The 22,013-nt window shown below is 38.1% G+C and overlaps 1 protein-coding gene across 1 annotated transcript; it reads right to left on the minus strand.

Moving 5' to 3' along the window:
• Window positions 1–14,153: 14,153 nt before the first annotated feature.
• Window positions 14,154–16,514, minus strand: LOC122725601 (cornifin-like). Its single transcript, XM_043962800.1, has 2 exons — window positions 16,480–16,514; window positions 14,154–14,840 (listed from the first exon to the last, which is right to left on the minus strand). The coding sequence occupies exon 2, from the start codon at window positions 14,817–14,819 to the stop codon at window positions 14,484–14,486; it is 336 nt and encodes a 111-aa protein (XP_043818735.1). The 5' UTR covers window positions 14,820–14,840; window positions 16,480–16,514; the 3' UTR covers window positions 14,154–14,483.
• Window positions 16,515–22,013: the final 5,499 nt, after the last annotated feature.

Genomic DNA, 22,013 nt, shown 5'->3' on the forward strand with positions numbered 1-22,013 from the left:
CTTTGAACAAAAAGTGTTGGTAATTCTTAATTTGCAACTCTCACAGATTTGATCATGTTGGAAAGACTAAGAATACAATACTGGTGACAGAGTGAATCTATTTTCTGAGGACCAGCCTAGCTAGACTCAAGGAGGTTCATCACCAGTAGGCTGGGAATTGATGATGAGGTTCTTGGCCATGACAACTGATAAAACAAAAAGATAAATAAAAATACAAAATCTGCCTCAGGTTTAAAGAGTACCCTTTTGCTTCAACATTGATTATGTTATGATCAAAGACAATGCCAAAACTCTTATGGTGCAAAATGCTCTCCACATTCAGAAAAAGAACTATGAAGTTTGAATGTATATTGAAATATACTACTTTCACTTTTACTGTTGTTTTTATTATTGTTATTGTTTATTCTTGTGTTTTTTCTCTTTTGTCCTCATTCTTCTCTTACAACCTGACTAATGTGGAAATATGTTTAATATGATTGTAATGTATAACCTATATCAAATTGCTTGCTGTCCTTGGGGGAGGAAAAGGAGGATGGGAGAAAAAATTTGGAATTCAAAAAACAAAACTTTACATGTAATTGGAAAAAAAATTAAATAAAATTTTTAAAAGATTGATTGTGATAGAAAAGGGACCAAAACATACTAAAATGACAGTTTTTAGATTCTGTACAAACTTTATTTTTAAAAAAATACTTATGCTATTTGTTTTTAACATCACACTCATTTTTTAATTTATCTGTCCTCTCCTAACTTACCCAAAGAGGTCTTTCCTGTTGTTGTTCAGTCATTTCAGTCATGTCTACTCTGACCCCATTTGGGTTTTTTAATAAAGATATTGGAGTGGACTACCATACTTGAGTTGATGGCTCATTTTATGGATGAGGAAACGAAGAGGGTTAAGTGACTTTCCCAGAATTGCATACTTAGCATTTGAAGTCAGATTTTAACTCCTTACTCCAGGGTCAGCATTCTATCCATTGCACCACTAGCTGCCCTCTTCCCTGTAAGAAAGACTAAAAAAGAGCATCAATAAACTTTAACTTAGCTATGGATACTGTCAATGTGAGATCCTTGTCTGATACCCAGTTAGTTAAGGGAGGAACTAAATTGTATCAATCTTGACATTCTCACTATAAATGAAACCAAAAGACAGGAAGCAGTCACAGCTAAATGGAAAGATGACTCATAGGTTCTCCTTAAAGAGGGAATTTTTTTTTAAGTTGATGTAGGAAGTTTTATCACATGTCCCAAAGCAACAAAAAACATCATTTTATGGAACAGTCAACTATTTTATTTTGTAGTGTTCATGGTAAGTATACACAAAAAGAACACCATGAAAATAATTGAAACTTATGTAACAAAAATGGCTTCAGAGAATGAAGAAGTAGACATTCCATAAAAGTGGGTTTAGAAGAAGATGGAAATTTTTGGGGGGAAAATATGGATCAGGAATAAATAATAAGATGTCAAAGACTTGTAGACAATATAGATTATTAACCCTCATACCAGTACATTATGAACATATTTTCTTTTCTTTTTTTGGTCATTCTATCTTTATTCTTTCTCCTATTTTTTTATCTTAAAAGCATTTTATTATTTTCCAGTTACATGTAAAGATAGTTTTCAACATTTGTTTTTATAAGATTTTGAGTCCCAAATTTTTCTCCCTCTTTCATTGCCCTTTCCTCTCCCCAAGACAGAAAACAATCTAATATAGGTTATATATGTACAATCACATTAAACATATTTTTTTCATTAGTCATGTTGTGAAAGAAGAATCAGAACAAAAGGGAAAAACCTCAAAAAATGAAACAAAAAAAAAGTAGAAACAGTGTGGTTCAATCTGCATTCAGATTCCACAGTTCTTTGGGGTTTTTTGTTTGTTTGTTTTTTGAAATGTGGAGAGTATTTTCCATCATGAATCCTTTGGAATCATCTTGGATCATTGTATTGCTGAGAAGAGCTAAGTCTATCACAGTTGATCATCACACAATGTTGCTGTTGCTATGTACAATGTTCTCCTGGTTCTGCTCACTTCACTCAGCATCAGTCCACTTAAGTCTTTCCAGGTTTTTCTGAAATCTGCCTGCTCATCATTTCTTTTTTTTATGCTCATCATTTCTTAGAGTACAATAGTATTACATTCCATTAATATACCACAACTTGTTCAACCATTCCCCAATTGATGGGCAGCCCCTCGATTACCAATTCTTTGCCACCACAAAGAGAGCTGCTATAAATATTTTTGTACATGTGGGTCCTTTTCCCTTTTTTATGATCTCTTTGGGATACAGACCTAGTAGTGATATTACTGGGTCAAAGGATATGCACAGCCCCATAACTCTTTGGGCATATGAACACATTTTTAAGATAATTAATTGAATTTTTTAATATATGGTCAAGTAAAAAGCACCAAGATAGAACTCTTCGTAGCAATTCATATATCATGGGCAATATAGGACAATTGGTTTTAAGAAATGTTCCAAGTCCAGGGACTCTAATCTAGCCTCTTTAAAACAACTTTGACCTTTACCTATTTAAATGTTATTGATGGTGAAAATAGAATATGGACAAAAGAAATTACAGATATCAATTACAATAATTTTACATAGGGAAAATTTCATCATTGAAAGGATCATAAATAAGAGCTGAAAGGACCATAGAGACCACTGAGCCCCACTTTCTTACCTTACAGAAAAGTAAAATTTGGTCCAGAGAAGTTAAGTGATTTTCCCAAGGTCAATTTAACCAATGTAATAACAGGGACATCAAGAGCCTAAAACCCACCATATTTAGCATCCAATTAAGTTACTTGCCAAATGGAGAAATATGACAGTCAAGGTCAACATAGCTTTAGAAAATAAACTCATTTGTAAACTGTTAGAAAGATGATCGAAGATTATGACATATATCCTCACAAAACAGAGAAAAGTGGTTGAGGGCAGAAACAGTTTAGAGAGAGATTCAACAAAGCAAAGTAATACCATGGAAAGTTAAGGATGACACTGAAAGACAACAAATACAGGATGGAAAAGAACTGTTATTTTTATAACGAACTTTTTTTAACCATCAAGAATAGTAAAATACTACATTTGAATTTTAACATCACAATACTTGTACTTATGGATGAGGTAGAAATAATACAAAAGAGAAAAAAGGTGAGGAAAACATCTGGATGAAACTAACTATATAATTGGGAAAGATCTATGCTAGAGACAAGATAATTATGAGGATGTTGAGGGACTGATTAATGAAGTATCTATTTAAAAGGTATGTGAAAGAGGGAAAGATACCAAAGGCAGGAGAAAACCTCTCAGTCCTTATTAATCCTTTCCCCCTACCCTGACCCCCACAATGGCTGACTTATTAACTACTGACCCATATGCATAGTTTCCCATCTGTATAAAAATTTAATGAGAATAATCTGTATGGAGATCTAGGGGATCCTTAATGTGGTTATTTTTTTTTTTACATATAAGGTATTTTATTTTTTCCGTTACATGTAAAGATAGTTCTCAACTTTTGTTTATACAAGCTTTACAATTTCAGATTTTTCGCCCTCCCTGCCCTCCCTGCCCTCCCTCCCCCCTCCCCTAGACAGCAGGTAATCTGATATAGGTTATATCTATATATCATATACATATACATATAGATAGATAGATATATACACATATATATATATACACATAATAACATTAATCCTATGTCTGCATTAATCCTGTTACAAGAGAAAAAATCAGAGCAGTGATGCAAAACCTCAAAGTAGAAAAAAAAAAAACAGCACCCAAAACAAAAGAAACAGTATGGTTCAATCAGCATCTATACTCCACAGTTCTTTCTTTCTTTTTTTTTTTCTTGGATTTGGAGATCCTCTTCTATCATGAGTTCCCTGGAACTCTTCTGTACCATTGCATTGGTGAGAAGAATATAGTCCATCACAGTAGGTCAACACTCAATGTTGATGATACTGTGTACAATATTCTTCTGGTTCTGCTCATCTCACTCATCATCAGCTCACGTAAGACCCTCCAGGTTTCTCTGAACTCCTCCTGCTCATCATTTCTTACAGCACAATAGTATTCCATTGTATTCATATACCACAACTTGTCCAGCCATTCCCCAATTGATGGGCACCCCCTCAACTTCCAATTCCTTGCTACCACGTAAAGAGCAGCTATAAATATTTTTGTACATGTGGGTCCCTTTCCCCCTTCCATGATTTCTTTGGGAAAAAGACCTAAAAGTGGAATTGCTGGGTCAAAGGGTATGCACAGCTTTATCGCCCTTTGGGCATAATTCCAAATTGCTCTCCAGAATGGTTGGATCAATTCACAGCTCCACCAACAATGCATTAGTGTTCCAATTTTCCCACAGCTTCTCCAACATTTATTATCTTCCTTTTTTGTCATTTTAGCCAATCTGATAGGTGTCAGGTGGTACCTCAGAGTTGTTTTAATTTGCATCTCTCTAATCATTAGAGATTTAGAGCATTTTTTCATATGGGAATAGATAGCTTTGGTTTCTTCATCAGAAAACTGCCTGTTCATATCCTTTGACCATTTCTCAATTGGGGAATGACTTGGATTCTTATAAATTTGATTTAATTCCCTATATATTTTAGAGATGAGGCCTTTATCAGAAGTACTGGCCTCAAAAATTGTTTCCCAGCTTTCTGCCTCCCTTCTAATTTTGGATGCATTGCTTCTGTTTGTACAAAATTTTTTAATTTAATATAATCAAAATCATCCATTTTGCATTTTATAATATACTCTATCTCTTGTTTGGTCAAAAACTGTTTTCCTTTCCAAAGATCTGATAGGTATACTATTCCTTTCTCTCCTAATTTACCTATGGTATCACCTCTTATGTCTAAATCATGTATCCATTTTGACCTTATTTTAGTATAAGGTATAAGATGTTGGTCTATGCCTAATTTCTGCCATACTATTTTCCAGTTTTCCCAGCAGTTTTTGTCAAATACTGAGTTCCTATCCCAGAAGCTGGAGTCTTTGGGTTTATCAAACACCACATTACTAGTGTCATTTACTACTGTATTTCCTGAGCCTAGCCTATTCCATTGATCTACCACTCTATTTTTTAGCCAGTACCAGATAGTTTTGATGACTGCTGCTTTATAGTAAAGCCCCAGGTTTGGTACCGCTAACCCACCTTCCTGTGAGTTTTTTTTCATGATTTCCCTGGATATTCTTGATTTTTTGTTTTTCCAGATGAATTTTGTTATTATTTTTTCTAGCTGTATAAAATAATTTTTAGGTAGTCTGATTGGTATGGCACTGAATAAGTAAATTAATTTAGGCAGTATTGTCATTTTTACTATATTAGCTCTGCCTATCCATGAGCAATTGATATCTTTCCAATTATTTAGATCTGATTTGATTTGTGTGAAGAGTGTTTGGTAGTTGTGTTCATAGAGTTCCTGGGTTTGTCTTGGCAAGTAGACTCCCAAGTATTTTATATTATCTACTGTTACTTTAAATGGAATTTCTCTTTCTATCTCTTGCTGCTGGACTTTGTTGGTCATGTATAGAAATGCTGATGATTTATGTGCATTTATTTTATATCCTGCTACTTTGCTAAAGTTGTTAATTGTTTCAAGTAATTTTTGAGTTGATTCTCTAGGATTCTTTAAGTATACCATCATATCATCTGCAAAGAGTGATAGTTTTGTTTCCTCCTTGCCTATTCTAATTCCTTTAATTCCTTTCTCTTCTCTGATTGCTAAAGCTAACATTTCTAGGACAATATTAAATAATAGGGGTGATAATGGACATCCCTGTTTCACCCCTGATCTTATTGGGAAGGCCTCTAATTTATCTCCATTGCATATAATACTTGCTGATGGCTTTAGGTAGATACTGTTTATTATTCTAAGGAAAGTTCCCCCTATTCCTAAACTCTCTAGTGTTTTTATTAGGAATGGGTATTGTACTTTGTCAAAAGCTTTCTCTGCATCTATTGAGATAATCATATGATTTTGGTTGGTTTTCTTATTGATGTGGTTGATTATGTTAATAGTTTTTCTAATGTTGAACCAGCCCTGCATTCCTGGTATAAATCCCACCTGGTCATAGTGTATTATCCTGGTGATCACTTGCTGTAATCTCCTTGCTAATATCTTATTTAAGATTTTAGCATCAATATTCATTAGGGAAATTGGTCTATAATTTTCTTTCTCTGTTTTTGCTTTGCCTGGTTTTGGTATCACCACCATATTTGTGTCATAAAACGAATTTGGTAGAACTCCTTCTTCACCTATTTTTCCAAATAATTTGTATAATATTGGAATGAATTGTTCTTTAAATGTTTGGTAAAATTCACCCATAAACCCATCTGGCCCTGGGGATTTTTTCTTAGGGAGTTCATTAATGGCTTTTTCAATTTCTTTTTCTAATATGGGTTTATTTAAGGATTTTATTTCCTCTTCCGTTAACCTGGGCAGTTTGTATTTTTGTAAATATTCATCCATTTCATTTAGATTGTCAAATTTATTGGCATACAGCTGGGCAAAATAATTCCTAATTATTGACTTAATTTCCACTTCATTGGTGGTAACATCCCCTTTTTCATTTTTGATACTGGTAATTTGGTTTTCTTCTTTCTTTTCTTTAATCAAATTAACCAATATTTTATCTATCTTATTGGTTTTTTCATAAAACCAGCTCTTAGTTTTATTGATTAATTCTATAGTTTTTTTGCTTTCAATCTTATTAATTTCTCCTTTAATTTTCAGGATCTCTAATTTAGTGTCTAATTGGGGATTTCTAATTTGTTCTTTTTCTAGCTTTTTAAGTTGCATGCCCAATTCATTAATCTCCTCTTTCTCTTTTTTATTCATGTAAGCATTTAGAGCTATAAATTTTCCCCTAAGCACTGCTTTGGCTGCATCCCATAGATTTTGGTATGTTGTCTCATTATTGTCATTCTCTTGGATAAAGTTATTGATTGTTTCTATGATTTCTTATTTGGCCCATTCATTCTTTAGAATGAAATTATTTAGTTTCCAATTGATTTTCATTCTACTTTTCCTTGGCTCTTTCTTACATGTAATTTTTATTGCATCATGATCTGAGAAGGATGCATTTACTATTTCTGCCTTTCTACATTTGACTGTGATGTTTTTGTGCCCTAATACATGGTCAATTTTTGAAAATGTGCCATGTACTGCTGAGAAAAAGGTATATTCCTTTCTATCCCCATTCAATTTTCTCCAGACATCTATCATGTCTAACTTTTCTAGTAATCTATTCACCTCTTTCACTTCTTTCTTATTTATTTTTTGGCTAGATTTATCTAATTCTGAGAGGGGGAGATTCAGATCCCCCACTAGTATAGTATTACTTTCTAATTCCTCTTGTAACTCATTTAACTTCTCCTCTAAGAACTTGGATGCTATACCACTTGACGCATACATATTTAATATTGATATTACTTCATTATCTATAGTACCTTTAAGTAAGATGTAATTTCCTTCTTTATCTCTTTTAATGAGATCTATTTTTGCCTGCACTTTGTCTGAGATAAGGATTGCTACCCCTGCCTTTTTTACTTTAGCCGAGGCATAATATATTCTGTTCCAGCCTTTTACCTTTACTCTGTGTGTATCTCTCTGCTTCAAATGTGTTTCTTGTAAACAGCATATTGTAGGATTCTGGTTTTTAATCCACTCTGCAATTCGCTTCCGTTTTATAGCAGAGTTCATACCATTCACATTCACAGTTATTATTACTGACTGTCTATTCCACTCCATTCTATTTACCCCCTTTGTACTTTTCCCCCCTTCTTTCACCCTATTCCTCCTCACCGACATTTTACTTCTTACCCCTGCCTCCCCCGATCTGCCCTCCCTTTTTATCACCCCCCTCTCTTTTCTTTACCCTTTTCTCCCTTGCTTTTGTCCTCCCTTCTATCAGTCCCCCCCCTTTCCCTTCCCCTTTTGCTTCCCTAAAGAATGAGTTAAGTTTCTTTATCCCAATGAACGTATATGTTATTCCCTCTTTGAGTCAAATCTAATGAGAATAGGGTTGAAGCAATCTTCCCCCCTCCTTTCTTTCCCTCTAGTGTAATAGGTTTTTTTTTCCACCTCTTCATATGATATAATTCATCCCATTCCACCTCCCCTTTCCTCTCCTCCCCATAGACTCCCTTTTTAACCCCTTAATTCTTTTGTATCATCACATCAAAGATAATTTATATTTATACCCTCTATGTAAAGTCCTTCTCTCTGCCCAAATACATTTACAGTTCTTAAGAGTTATGAGTATTATTTTCCTGTGTAGGGATATAAACAGTTTAACCTAATAGGGTATCCTTTTTTTTCCCCCTCTGTTTACCTTTTTAAACTTCTCTTGAGTCTTGTATGTTGAGATCAAATTTTCTATTCAGTTCTGGTCTTTTCACCAGGAAAGATTGAAAGTCCCCAATGTCATTAAATGTCCATCTTTTCCCCTGAAAGAAAATGCACATTTTTGCCGGGTAATAGATTCTCAGCTGCAATCCAAGCTCCTTTGCCTTCTGGAATATCATATTCCAAGCCTTGTGGTCCTTTAATGTTGAAGCTGCCAGGTCCTGAGCAATCCTGACTGTGGCTCCATGATATTTAAATTGCTTCTTTCTGGCTGCTTGGAGTATTTTCTCCTTCACCTGATAATTCTGGAATTTGGTTACAATATTCCTTGGAGTTTTCCTTTTGGGGTCTCTTTCAGGAGGTGATCGGTGGATTCTTTCAATCATGATTTTATCCTCTGATTCTATGATATCAGGGCAGTTCTCCTTAATAATTTCCTGGAATATGGTGTCTAGATTCTTTTTCTGGTCATGGCTTTCAGGCAGTCCAATGATTCTCAAATTGTCTCTCCTCGATCTGTTTTCCAGATCAGTTGTCTTTCCAATGAGGTATTTCACATTTTCTTCTATTTTTTCATTTTTTTTATTCTGCTTGACTGATTCCTGGTGTCTCATGGATTCCTTATCTTCCAACTGTCCCACTTTAATTTTTAAGGCATTGTTTTCTTCAGTGAGATTATGCACCTTTTTTTCCATTTGGCCAAGTGAATTTTTTAAGGCTTTGTTTTCTTCAGTGAAATTATGTGCTCCCTTTTCCAAGCTGCTGATTCTTTTTTCATAGTTTTCTTGTTTTGCTTTCATTTCTCTCCCCATTTTTTCTTCTACCTCTCGCAATTGATTTTTAAAATCCTTTTTGAGCTCTTCCAGGAAGGCTTTTTGTTCTTGGGACCAATTCACCTTCCCTTGTGAGTCTTCAGATGTAGGCAATTTGAGGCTATTGTCCTCATCTGAGTTTGTGTTGGCTTCTTCCCTATTGATACAGAAGCTCTCAATGGAGAGGGCTCTTTTTTGCTTCTTACTCATTATTGCAGCTTATTTATTTATTTTTTAAGTTGAGGTCTGCTCTGTGGGCACCAGGGTCCCTGTTTTGGGCTTCTTGTGCAGGGGTATGGGTGCTGTGTGACCGGGTTTTACTCTGAGGCCTTTATGGTGTGTGGAGATCCCCCACCCTGCACTTCCTGTCTGATTGTGCTCGGCCAGCCAGGCGCTGGACCCCGGCGTCTGATCCTGCCCGACCTGTTCGTGGCCCTCTCAGCCAGTGCAGGTAGGTTTTTCCACTGTCCTTCTTGGCCACCAGATTTTTGAACCAGGTTCCAGGGGCCTCAGTTGTTCCGTGGCCCGCAGCTCCTGCTGACTTGCCCCGACCCCTTCGGCGCTGGGTTGCTGCCCTGCACTGGGCCTCCCTTTTGCCCGAGTCAGACCAACCTTTTCCTGAAGTCTTCTAAATTATCTCTGGTTGAAGGACTGTGTCTCTCTGTCTCTTTGCAGGTTCTGTAGTTTCAGAATCCGTCCAGAGGCTTGATTTAATGTTTGTTTTGAGGGAACAGAAGGAGAGCTCAGGCAGCTTGCTGCTTCCTCTCCGCCATCTTGGCTCTGCCCTTAATGTGGTTATTAACAGGGAAGAGGCAGACTTTCCCGAGAAGTTCTCTGCAGTAGATTTTTACTTGACTGATAGTTATAAAAAAAATCCAAGTGACAAAAACAAAACATTTTATTTGGTGGAGCAAAATGTTGCCTTATAGGCTCTCTTGCATCAATGCATTATCACATGTGTGTATCCCAACTGCATATGATTCTTTGAAATATATTCATACATGCATATATATATACATATATGTGTGTATATAATATTATATATATGTATATATAAACAGTGATGACTTAGTTTGATAACTTTATGGTTGTTAATATCAGGCACAGCATATAATAGGCTCACTTAGGGTATTTGCCATTGTTTTAGATGAGGTCTAGTGCAAAATTCAAGTCAAAGAGAGATCCCATAGAGATAATAAGGACCTCAAGGTGCTGCTCCTATTTTTGGACAACTGCATACCAATTGTATATAACCTAGTAACATTGCTGGGCTTCTAGAATTAAATCCCTAAGTGTTCAAAAAAGTTTGGCTTAACAGTCCACATAGAAAACACCAGGTGAATGAAGAATGCCTGCCATCTCTGCATTATGGGATGTGCAGTTATATGGCCAACTTGTGAAGATGTGTATCTTGGACATAGACAGAAAATGGACAACAAATTGGCCCCATAATTGCACTAGAGGAGAATAGACTGGGCTGTCTTTTGGAAATTAAAAAGTCCTTTCAATGACCTCAACTTCTCCCTAAAAAAAATTCCATCTTTTTCATAATAATGTTCTACCAGCAGCTGCAAATGATGAAATACCATGGTCTCCAAAGAATTAAAAATTAGTATAATTCATAAAACATTGAGGAGGCACAAGCTGATACAAGAAGGATGCAACACAATGAACGATGAAGAACTACAGTAAAGGATATCTTCAAAGAAGTGTAGAATTGGAAAAGATGGGCTCACATGATGAAAACAAGGGATTGATGAATTATGTCTGTGCTCCACTGGTATTGGTATCTTAACAATGTCAAAAGAAAGCAAGAAAAGCCCCAAATACATTCAGTGGCAAACTTATAGGGGTGGGGGTGGGAGGATATTGCTGAGTTTCTCAGGTTGGACAGGTATAGATGGGTTACAATATAAATCACTGAATCCCCACATCCATGAGATCAGAGATCCATTTGAGTAACTCTTCAAAACATTCAAAAAGGAACATAATAAGTAACTTTGTGTGTATGTTTTTAAATGTTGGGTGATAATTATCAGCCATCACTCTGGTCATGGATGCTTCCAGGTTAAGCATTCTAGGACAATTTGTCCTCAGATCAACTCAACATTCTACAGGGTCCCGCAGCTTCCAAGTGGATGCTATCACTTCTTTAAATAACCCTTCACCATTTTAAAATAAGCTCCCTTGTTTGTCTCCTAGAGGTCAGCCAATGAGTCAATAATGCTCCAGGAGCAATACCCAAAGTCAGTTTCACAGAAATGAATGACTCTCTAGGGGCTGTAGTTTATTTAAATTGATCTGGAATCTCATTAATTTGTACATTCCCTTCCATCACACAGAACACAGGAATTATTTTTGCTTTACAGATTGATGAACTCCTGGCCATCTGCCAACATCCCCACCATTGTACCTTTTCAAAACAAACTGTACTCTGCAGTGGGCATACCTTCTCCTTCTCCTCCCAACCCTTGCTCAAAACTCAGTCAATAGAGATTTATTGAGTGTCTGCTATGAGCCAGGCATGATGCTAGGTACTGGCAACAATGAGACAGCCTTTATTTTCAAGGAGCTCTATTAGGGAGACACAAGGTAATTTTGGTGTGGAAAGATACTAGCAGCCAGGGGCAGGAGGGAGGGATAGGAAATATCTCATGCAGAAGACAGCATTTGAGCCGAGCCTTTAAGGAAACTAGGTGAAGAGTGAGTACATTCCAAGCATTATACAAAGGCACCGAGATAGGGGATGGCATGTCCTGGATGAAGAATAGCAAAAAAAAAAAAAAAGCCAGTTTTACTAGACTAAGGAATGTGAAGGGGGTAATATACCCAAAAAACTTAGAGAGGTAGGTTAAAGGCTGCTAGGTGGCACAATAGATAAAGTGCCAAGCATGGAGTCAAGAAGACTCATCTTCCTTAGTTCAAATCTGGCCTGTTATTTACTAGCTGCATGACCTTGGGCAAGTCACTTAACCTTGTTTGCCTCCATTTCCTCATCTGTAAAATGAGCTGGAGAAGGAAATGGCAAACCATTTCAGTATCTTTGCCAAGAAAACCCTAAATAGGGTCAGAAAGAGTTGGACATGACTGAAAACCAAACAACAAGGTTAGAGGCAAATTCTGAAGGTCTTTAAATGAAAAGCACGAGAGCCTGTATTTGATTCTAGAGGCAATAGGAAACTACTAAAGTTCTTCTAGGAATATCACTTTGGCAGCTATTGGAGAAGAGAGAGTTGAGTCAGGGAGACCCGTCAGGAATCAGATACTGTCACAGTCCAGATGAGAGTTGATAAAGGTCTGAACTAGGTGGCAGTTGTGTGAGTGGAGAAAAGGGGATAGATGCAAGAAATCTTGTGGAAATAGCATTAATAAAACTCAGACAGCAGACTAGATATGGGAACAGAGGAAATGAAAAACCAAAGATGACTCCAGGGTTGCAAACCTGGGCAACTGAAAAGATAGTGGTGTCTTGAACAGAAATAGCAAAGTCTGGAAGTCATTCCCTGGTTGTGTTTTACTCTGTGCCTGGGTCCTGGGTCCATCAGACCAAACCGTCTTTAGATTATATTTCCTAGGTATCTCTGGGTATTTCCTAACACCCTATTTATTTCCTAGTATTTAAGAGGGTGTGTCTTGTCTCTCCAACTAGACTGTAGGCTCCTGGAAGACAGAGATAGAGTTCCTTCCTGCTTCTGGATTTCTTCCTCTCAGCAGGGCCACATATTAGGTTCAAAACACAGTGGCTATTCAGTGAATTGTGCTGACCTAAAGATATACCAGTACTCAAAGATTCTGGGAAAAGAAATAAACAATGGGGGGCAGCTAGATGGCGCAGTGGTAAAGCACCGGCCCTGGATTCAGGAGTACCTGAGTTCAAATCCGGCCTCAGACACTTGACACTTACTAGCTGTATGACCCTGGGCAAGTCACTTAACCCTCATTGCCCTGCAAAAAAAAGAAAAAGAAAGAAAGAAACAATGGCTGTGAAGGGCCAGAGAAACTTGGTGTAAAGAGCACTAGATCCAACCAGCATTTAACTAAAAACCAAGAAAGTTGGGTTCTGGTCTCCACTCTTTCTGGACTTCAGTTTTCTCATCTATAAAATAAAGGAATTGGTCTAGATAATCTTTTCAAGTCTCTAATTCCATGGGTATGGATGGAAACTGAATGTCATGTCTCCTCAGAATGAGTGGCAATTTGCCTAATAAAAGAAAGAATTGGGGCAGTTAGGTGGCACAGTGGATAAAGCACCAGCCCTGGATTCAAGAGGACCTGAGTTCAAATCTGCCCTCAGATACTTGACACTTACTAGCTGTGTGATCCTGGATAAGTCACTTAACCCTCATTGCCCCAGAAAAAAAAAGGAAGTCAAGAAAGAATGAAAATACAACACATGTATAGATCCCCCCTTTTTTTAAGTGAGATGATTAGCTCAAATATTATTTTCATGTTGCAGATGAAAAAATAGAGGTTCAAAGAGGCTAAGTGGTTTTCCTAAAGTCACCCAACTAGTAAGTGGCAGATCTAGGGCTCAAACCCAGGTCTCTGTACTCCAAGATTAATGACCTTTCCCCTATTCCATCAGTAGGTACTGGCATGGGCTTGCAGGCTTGGGCTGGTGAGGGCAGGGCTATTTGGAACCTGGCAATGAGCTACATTCTGGAGTAGAGCCAGGTGCTTCTGACCTGGCTGGGGACTGAGAGGGCTCGGCAGGAGTATAGCACAACATAACGTTGTCCATTGTGAGCTTTCTGATTTCCTGACTGATGCCAGCTCAGCCTAAAGACTGTGTCCTATGCCCTCTTCCTCCCAATCCCTCCTTCTTCAAATCTCCTGAGTCAGGAAGCTTATTTTCTAGCCCTCCCTCCACACATACCTTCCCTCCACCCAGAAGAAAGTAGAAGACAAGAGACCCTGGTTGGAGAGACTCCAAAGAAGCAGCCAATGACACACACAAGCCAGAAATCACATGGAAAATGAGTTTAATGGGATTGGAGTAGGAAGGATACAATCATTCCTGGACTGAAGCTGTATAGCCAGAGTGCCAGCTCAGGCAGATGTAGCCTCAGCCTGATCCAGGTGCTGAGGAATCCCAGGGTGGGGACAGATTTCTGTAGCATTTTCAGGACCCAAATGAAGGGCAGGACCATTGCTAATTGGGCTCAGCATGCTAATTCTAGACTGAGAAGCACCAGGGGAGAACTCTCTCCTGGAGGTACAGAAAGCAATTAGGACTGGAAAGCTGATGGTAAGGGAGTTTCCACATCTGGCAGCTGGTCCCATGGAGGGCGTCGTCCTGGGCCGTCTTACTTCTGCTTGGTCTTGGGGACCTGTGGGCACTTCTCTTGGGCTGGAGGTGGAGTGACCTTGGTGGTGCATGGCTCTGGCACCTTGGTGTGGCAAGGCTCTGGCACCTTGGTGTGGCAAGGCTCTGGCACCTTGGGATGGCAAGGCTCTGGCACCTTGGGATGGCAAGGCTCTGGCACCTTGGTGTGGCAAGGCTCTGGCACCTTGGGATGGCAAGGCTCCGGCACCTTGGGGGCACATGGCTCCTGAGGAGGTGGCTGGCAGGGCTGTTTCACCTGCTGCTGATGAACTTGGGGGGGTGGGGTACAGGGTATCTTCTGTTGCTGAGAAGACATGATTTTATGATGTGGATAGACCTGGAGAGGAATGGATAGTCAATGGATATGTTATCAGGTGAAGAGAAGTCAAGCCCCCTGCTAGAAGGGTATGACTTTGGAAGTACTTCCAGATCTTTCCCTCTCCCCCTTTAAGCTCTTCCCCATTTTCATAATGAAAAGACTTTGAAACTTTCTAACTTCAGACAAAATGAGAACCAGCTATTCACCCTTGATCTCAATGCTTTCTGGCTCTGCTGAAGGTTTTATCTATGAGTAGAGTCATAGGATTATAAATTCAATAGCAATAGAAGATATTTTAGAGGTTATCTAGTTGGCCCCATTAATTTTACATATGAGGAAACTGAGAGCAAGAGAGCAAATCCCATTGAGCATTTTACTAATAGACATACCTCCTCCCTATCCTCAAACCAACCTCATTTCAGTCTTAGCCTGGTCCCTGCTTCTTACTAAAGTAGTTGGATTTTTTAAGCCATTGAGTAACACTGGTGAATTCTATATTCCCAATAGATGGGGGTTGAGATGATATTGTCCTGGGTACCCCCTGGTTTTTGACCCTTCATGTGGTGAAAATAACAAGGACATTACTAGTCATCATCCATGAGACTAACATGGATCTTCCAGGTCAACTCATTATACTTCCCACAGAGTCTATTCTTCAGTTAGACAACAAGACTTTATTAAAGCATTTACTAAGTGACCTTCCCAGAGTCACATGAGAGTGTCTCCACAGTTAGGATTTGAACCCATGCTCTCTGACTACAAACCTAACCCTCTTTTTACTACACCCTGCTGAAGGAACATTCTCTCTCTCTCTCTCTCTCTCTCTCTCTCTCTCTCTCTCTCTCTCTCTCTCTCTCTCTCTCTCTCTTTCTCTCTCTCCCTCCCTGGGGTCTCCTTCTTTTCCTGAGGTTTCTCTCTCTCTCACACTATCATTCTATGACTTGTTCTTTATGTCTTCACCAGTCCTTCTTGCTTTAACTAGTTCTTTCTATATATTCTAACTCCATATCAGTGGTTTCCATAATACAACATATTTCTAGGATAGATATAAAACATCATTGGGTCACTTTGGGCCTGAGATGTGTCAGAAAGATTACAATCCTATGACCTACCATTTTTTGTCTCAAATTCCATGAAATGCTCTATATTTATGTACAATCGTGCTATGTTAAACACCCAAGGTTTATCATTCTCTAGAAAGCCCTCTTTATGGTCAGTGGCACTCTACTGGACAAAGCACCAGACTAAGAGTCAGGAGACCTGTATTCAAGTACCAGCACTGCTATTGATTAACTATGTGATCTTGAGCAAATCGCCTCCCTAGGCCATAGTTACCTACTCTGGAAAATGAAAGGATTGGGCTAGTGGCGAAGTCTAAGGTCCCTTCCACCCTAGAGAACTCTAGTTCTACAAAGCACCCTAAATGAACAAGTGCATATTAAATACCAGATCTAGCTCAATGGGCCACTTTTGCATCCATGCCTGTAGAGGATGAACTGTCCAATATTGGGTAAGAAGCTGTGGTCCCTAATACAGTTCCCAATTTCTAGTCCCGCATCTGCTACTCCTCAGATTCCTCATGTCTTAAACGAAATTCTACAACTTCAAGACTCTATGGTTAGCAAAGTGTCAAGAAAATCAGGGAAGAGGAACTCACCTGGTGTTCAGAGAAGAAGGAGCTATGTGGCTGCTCGTCCGTTGCTGAATCCTAGATCTGCTGAGAGCCTTTTATATCATACTCTGAACCCTGCCTCAAGGAAATGGGATCACTCCAGGCCTTACTGTTTTCTTTCTTTCCCTGCCCAAATGTGAATCACCATAATTTCCCTCAATTACCTGTTGGTCTAGTCTTTGTGATGAAAACCACCCACTTAACATTCCTTTGGTAGCAGTTGAATGACAAGGATGTCATCATGGCCTAATCCCCACTGCCCCCCAACAACTTCTTCTTTTTTATGTGTTCATGGTGGGACCAAGGACAGATTATTCCTAGGGATATTTTCTGAGTTTAATTGGGGAATGAGGGGAAAACAATAGGGACCTCCTAGGGTATGATCAGTCTCCCATTCTCCAATGACCCCTGAGTCTATTAGATAATATAAGATAAAAATACATTAGATAAAATCCTTTCCTGGGTGCTTTCATTGTGTAAATAGTTTTGCTAGTAAATATTCAATACCACGGGTAGTTGGGGGCAGGGGAAACATGGAGTCTGGACACTGGAGGGGGGCAGCAGTGATGGTAGGGATAGATATAATCTTAGAATACATTATAAACTTCTCAGCAGGAACTTTCAGGCCCCCTCACAAAATGTTCCCTCCTTTTTCTCCCCATCCCATCTATTATCATTCCTTATATAGCTCTCTTCTCATAAAATCTTGGCTCCAGCCCAGTATACCTGCTGCCCATCTCCTGACCATGTCTTACTCCATTTTGCCTCTGAGATTTTCATGGCCTGGAGATGAATGGGCAGCATCCCATCTCTCTCATTTCTTCCCCACAAATCTTAAATGCTCCCTCCCTTCCTCATTACCCACTTTGGGCTCTTTCTCCTTTCTGAAACATCTTTTATATGCCTCCCTTCCAAAATAAACTTCTTCAGACTGACCTCCTTGCCCCCTACCTCGAGTTCTAGGAATCTACTCTCTCTAATTCCTCCCTATCTTTCCAGAGTAAAAATATTGTTTTCTTTATTAGGATTCCTTATAAACCAACACCACCACACCCCCCCCCCCACCTTATCCCCCTCACATACACATTTTGGACAAGTCTCTACCTACAAGGGTAACTGAGCACAGAAGATGAGTCATTTATGGGAGGAGTAAGCACCGGGCTTGTATCAGTCTCTGTAATATTGTCCCCTCTCCCTGAGACAACATATTTCTTAGTACCATTGGGAGAGGACAGAACCAGCCTTGCCTCCTGGGTAGACAAGTCACCTGGCCCTCAGTTGCTTAATACCTGACATTACTATTTCTAGCTCTCAATGGCCTCATGTGGGAAGAGTAGTTTAAATTAGTCCAGATGGAAATGTTATTCATTCATAACATTCCCCAATCAGCATGACCAAGTCTGGGACAGGTAAATGCTCAAGCATCCTGTGCCTACCTTCATTGAGTGTTCTTTATTGACAGGTTTACTAGACTGGTAGCTCAAGGAAATGCCATAGACATAATGTGACTGTATTTCAGTGGACTTTCCTGGAAAAATTGGAGGAGTTATGACTAAGAGGATAATCTATGAGCATTTAGGAAGGAAAGTGGTGATCACCAGGACCTAGTCAAGGTTCATAACAGGTCCTGCCAGATTTACTTCATCTGCTTTTCTGACTGAGTTAGTTGCTGGACTAACAGATCTGGGAAATTCCACAGGCACAATGTTCCTCAGTTTCAGTAACCTTCTCTTAATATTTCTGTGAATAGGGGCAGCTAGGTGGCACAGTGGATAGAACACCGGCCCTGGATTCAGGAGGACCTGAGTTCAAATCCGGCCTCAGACACTTATCACTTACCAGCTGTGTGACCCTAGGCAAGTCACTTAACCCCAATTGCCTCACACACACACACACACACACACACACAATATATATATATATATATATTTCTGTGAACAAAATGAGAAAAAGAATGCAGTTGAATGATAATTCATTTAGCTGAATTTAAAGCTGATCTAAAGAACAATTCTATCCAAAGAGTACTGATTAATAGAGTGATGACAACCTAGGAATAAGTCTCTACTTGTGGGCCCAGGATTCTATTTTTTTGTCCTGCCCATCTTTTTATGAGTTCACTAGATGAAGACACAGATAACATGCTTATGAAATTAATGCAGTTTGGTTTGATATAACCTGTATTAGCTTATAAATGTTTTAATGTCATTCTTTTCTTTTGGGTTTGTGTCTTAAATGTCCCTGTCATTGTAATAGATTTGGGGGGGGGCAATGAAACATCTAAAAAAAAAAAAGAACTGTGGATTCTGAATGCAGATTGAACCATACTGTTTCTACTTTTTTGTTGTTTTTCTTCTTTTTTGAGGTTTTTCTCCTTGTATTCTGATTCTTCTTTCACAACATGACTAATGCAGAAATATGTTTAATGTGATTATACATATATAACCTATATCAGATTGCTTTCTGTCTTGGGGAGGGGGAAGGGAAGGGAGATGGGGAGAAAAATTTGGAACTAAAAATCTTATGGGGGCAGCTAGGTAGTGCAGTGGATTAAGCACCGGCCCTGGATTCAGGAGAACCTGAGTTCAAATCTGGCCTCAGACACTTGACACTTACTAGCTGTGTGACCCTGGTCAAGTCACTAAACCCTCATTGCCCCGCCCCCCCAAAGAAAAAGAGCCCCCCCAAAAAATCTTATGAAAATGTTGACAATTATCTTTACATGTAACTGGAAAATAATAAAAAACTTTTATGATTAAAAAAAGAAGGTAGCCTAGCTGTACCAGATCTCAAACTGTATTATAAAGTGGTACTGGCTAAGAAATAAAGTGGTAGATCAGTGGAATAGATTAGATACATAGTACATTGTAGTAAATAACCATAGTAATCTAGTGTTCGATAAACACAAAGATCCAAGCTTTTGGGGGACAAGAACTCATGATTTAACAAAAACTGCTGGAAAAACTAGAAAACAATATGGAAGAAACTAGGTATAGAACAACATCTTACACCATATTTCAAGATAAGATTAAAATGGGTACATGATTTACACATAAAGGGTGATATCATAAACAAAATATGAGACCATGGAATAGTTGATCTATTTCAGATCTATAGATAAGGGAAGAATTTAGGACCAAACAAGACATAGAGAGCATTACAAAATGTCAAATGAATCATTTTGATTGTATAAAATTTAAAAGTTTCTGCACAAATAAAACCAATGCAACCAAAATTAGAAGAAAAACAGAAAACTAGGGAGGAGGGGAATTTATAGCAAGTATCTCAGATGAAGGGCTCATTTCTCAAATATGTAGTAACCTGAATCAAATTTATTAAAATACAAGTCATTCCCCAATTGATAAATGGTCAAAGGATATGAACAGGCAGTTTTTAGATAAAATCAAAGCTACCTATAGTTATATGAAAAAAATGCTCTTAATCACTACTCATTAGACAAATTCACATTAAAACAATTCTGAAGTACCACTTCACACCTAAAAGATTGGCTAATATGACCAAAAAAGAAATTATGAATATTGAAGGGGATATAGGAAAACTGGGACACTAATGTACTATTGGTGGAGTTGTGGTTGATCTAACCATTCTGGAGAGCAATTTAGAACTATGCCCAAAGCACTATAAAGGTCTGTATACCCTTTGATCCAGCAAAACCACTGCTATATCTCAAGAAATTAGAAAAAAAATTAAAGGAAAAAGGATCTATTTGTACAAAAATATTTATAGCAGCTCTTTTTGTGGTAGCTAAGAATTGAAAATTGAGGGGATGGCCATCAATTGGGGTAATGGCTAAACAAGCTGATATATATGATTGTAATGGAATATTATTGTGCTATAAGAAATGACAAACAGGATGATTTCAGAAAAACCTTAGAAGACTTACATGAACTGATGCAAAGTAAAGTGAGTAGAACCAGGAGAATGTTAAACATAGTAACAGCAGTATTATAAAATTAAGAATTGTGAATGACTTAGCTCTTTTCAGTGTAACGATTGGAATGACGCCACCTGCTGGAGAGCTACTATAGGAAAGCTCCGCCATGAGGAGAAGGCACCTGAGGGCAAGGCCATACAGCTTTTCTTTGGTGTCAGGAAGTGACGTTTGCTTGTGGGAGGAAGAAGGGGCGAGGCTGGTTCTCTCACTCTTTTCATCAGGACTCTGGCAGAGAGGTGTTCTCCCTTTGATAGATAGATGAATCTAGGCCTTTCTCTCTCTCTTCACCAAATTCTTATTCTCCTTAATAAATGTTTAAAAGTCTAAACTCTTGCTAAAGCTTATAATTTATTGGCGGCCACTCATTAGATACTTTAGACAGACTAGCTAGAATTTTAGACCCTTCCATCAGCAATACAATGATCTAAGACAATCCCAAAAGGATGATGATAAAAAATGCTATCCATCTCCAAAGAAAGAACTGATGTTGTCAAATACAGACTGAAACATACTGTTTTTAACTTTCTTTTTTCTTTCTTTCTTTCTTTTTCTTTCTTTCTTTCTTTCTTTCTTTCTTTCTTTCTTTCTTTCTTTCTTTCTTTCTTTCTTTCTTTCTTTCTTTCTTGTTTTTCTTTCTTCTGTCCTTCCTTTCTTTTTTTCTTCCTTTCTTTCTAGTGTACTTACACAAAATTACTAATATGGAAATGTTTTACATGATTGTACATGTATAACCTATATCAGATTACTTACCATCTCAGGAAGGGGGAAGGTAAGTGAAAGAAATTAGAATTTGGAACTTAAAACTTTTTTTAAAAATTAAAAGAATGTTAAAATTGTTTTTATGTTTAATTGAGGGGAAATAAAGTATTATTTTTTAAGTAAATAGTTACTTCCTTCAAGGAGCTTACATTCTAATATGGGTAGACCATATACAAAGATTTTTTTGTAGTTCAGTAGTTTTTCAGTTGTGTCCAATTCTTCATAACCACATTTGGGTTTTCTTGGCAAAGATACTGAAGTGGTTTGCCATTTCCTTCTTCAGCTCATTTTACAGATGAGGAGACTGAGAAAAACAGGGTTAACTGATTTGCCCAAGGTCACATAGTTAGTGTCTGAGGCCAGATTTGAATTAAGGAAGATGGGTCTTCCTGACTCCAGACTAGGCACTCTATCTACTATACCAACTAGCTGCCCTATATATATATGTGTGTGTGTGTGTGTGTGTGTGTGTGTGTGTGTGTGTGTGTGTGTGTGTGTGTGTATGTGTGTATATACACACATACATGCATATGTACACACATATACATACATACACACAGATGAATGAATTAATGCAAATATATACATAATAAGCACAAAGTGATTAGGAGGGGTGGAGAAGAAAAGTCCTCATTTGGAGGAGGCACTTGAGCTGAACATTGCAGGGAACTAGAGATGCCAAGACTAGAAAGGAGAGCAGTCATTTTGGATGATAGAATAAGGATCCAAAAGAAAGTCACAAGAGGTGAATCCCAAGTAGAATCTTACAAGAGATAACATTTGAATAAGGATAAATGTCAAGCCTAGA

Source organism: Dromiciops gliroides, chromosome 4 (genome assembly GCF_019393635.1).
Source record: "Dromiciops gliroides isolate mDroGli1 chromosome 4, mDroGli1.pri, whole genome shotgun sequence".
Classification (NCBI taxonomy): domain Eukaryota; kingdom Metazoa; phylum Chordata; class Mammalia; order Microbiotheria; family Microbiotheriidae; genus Dromiciops; species Dromiciops gliroides.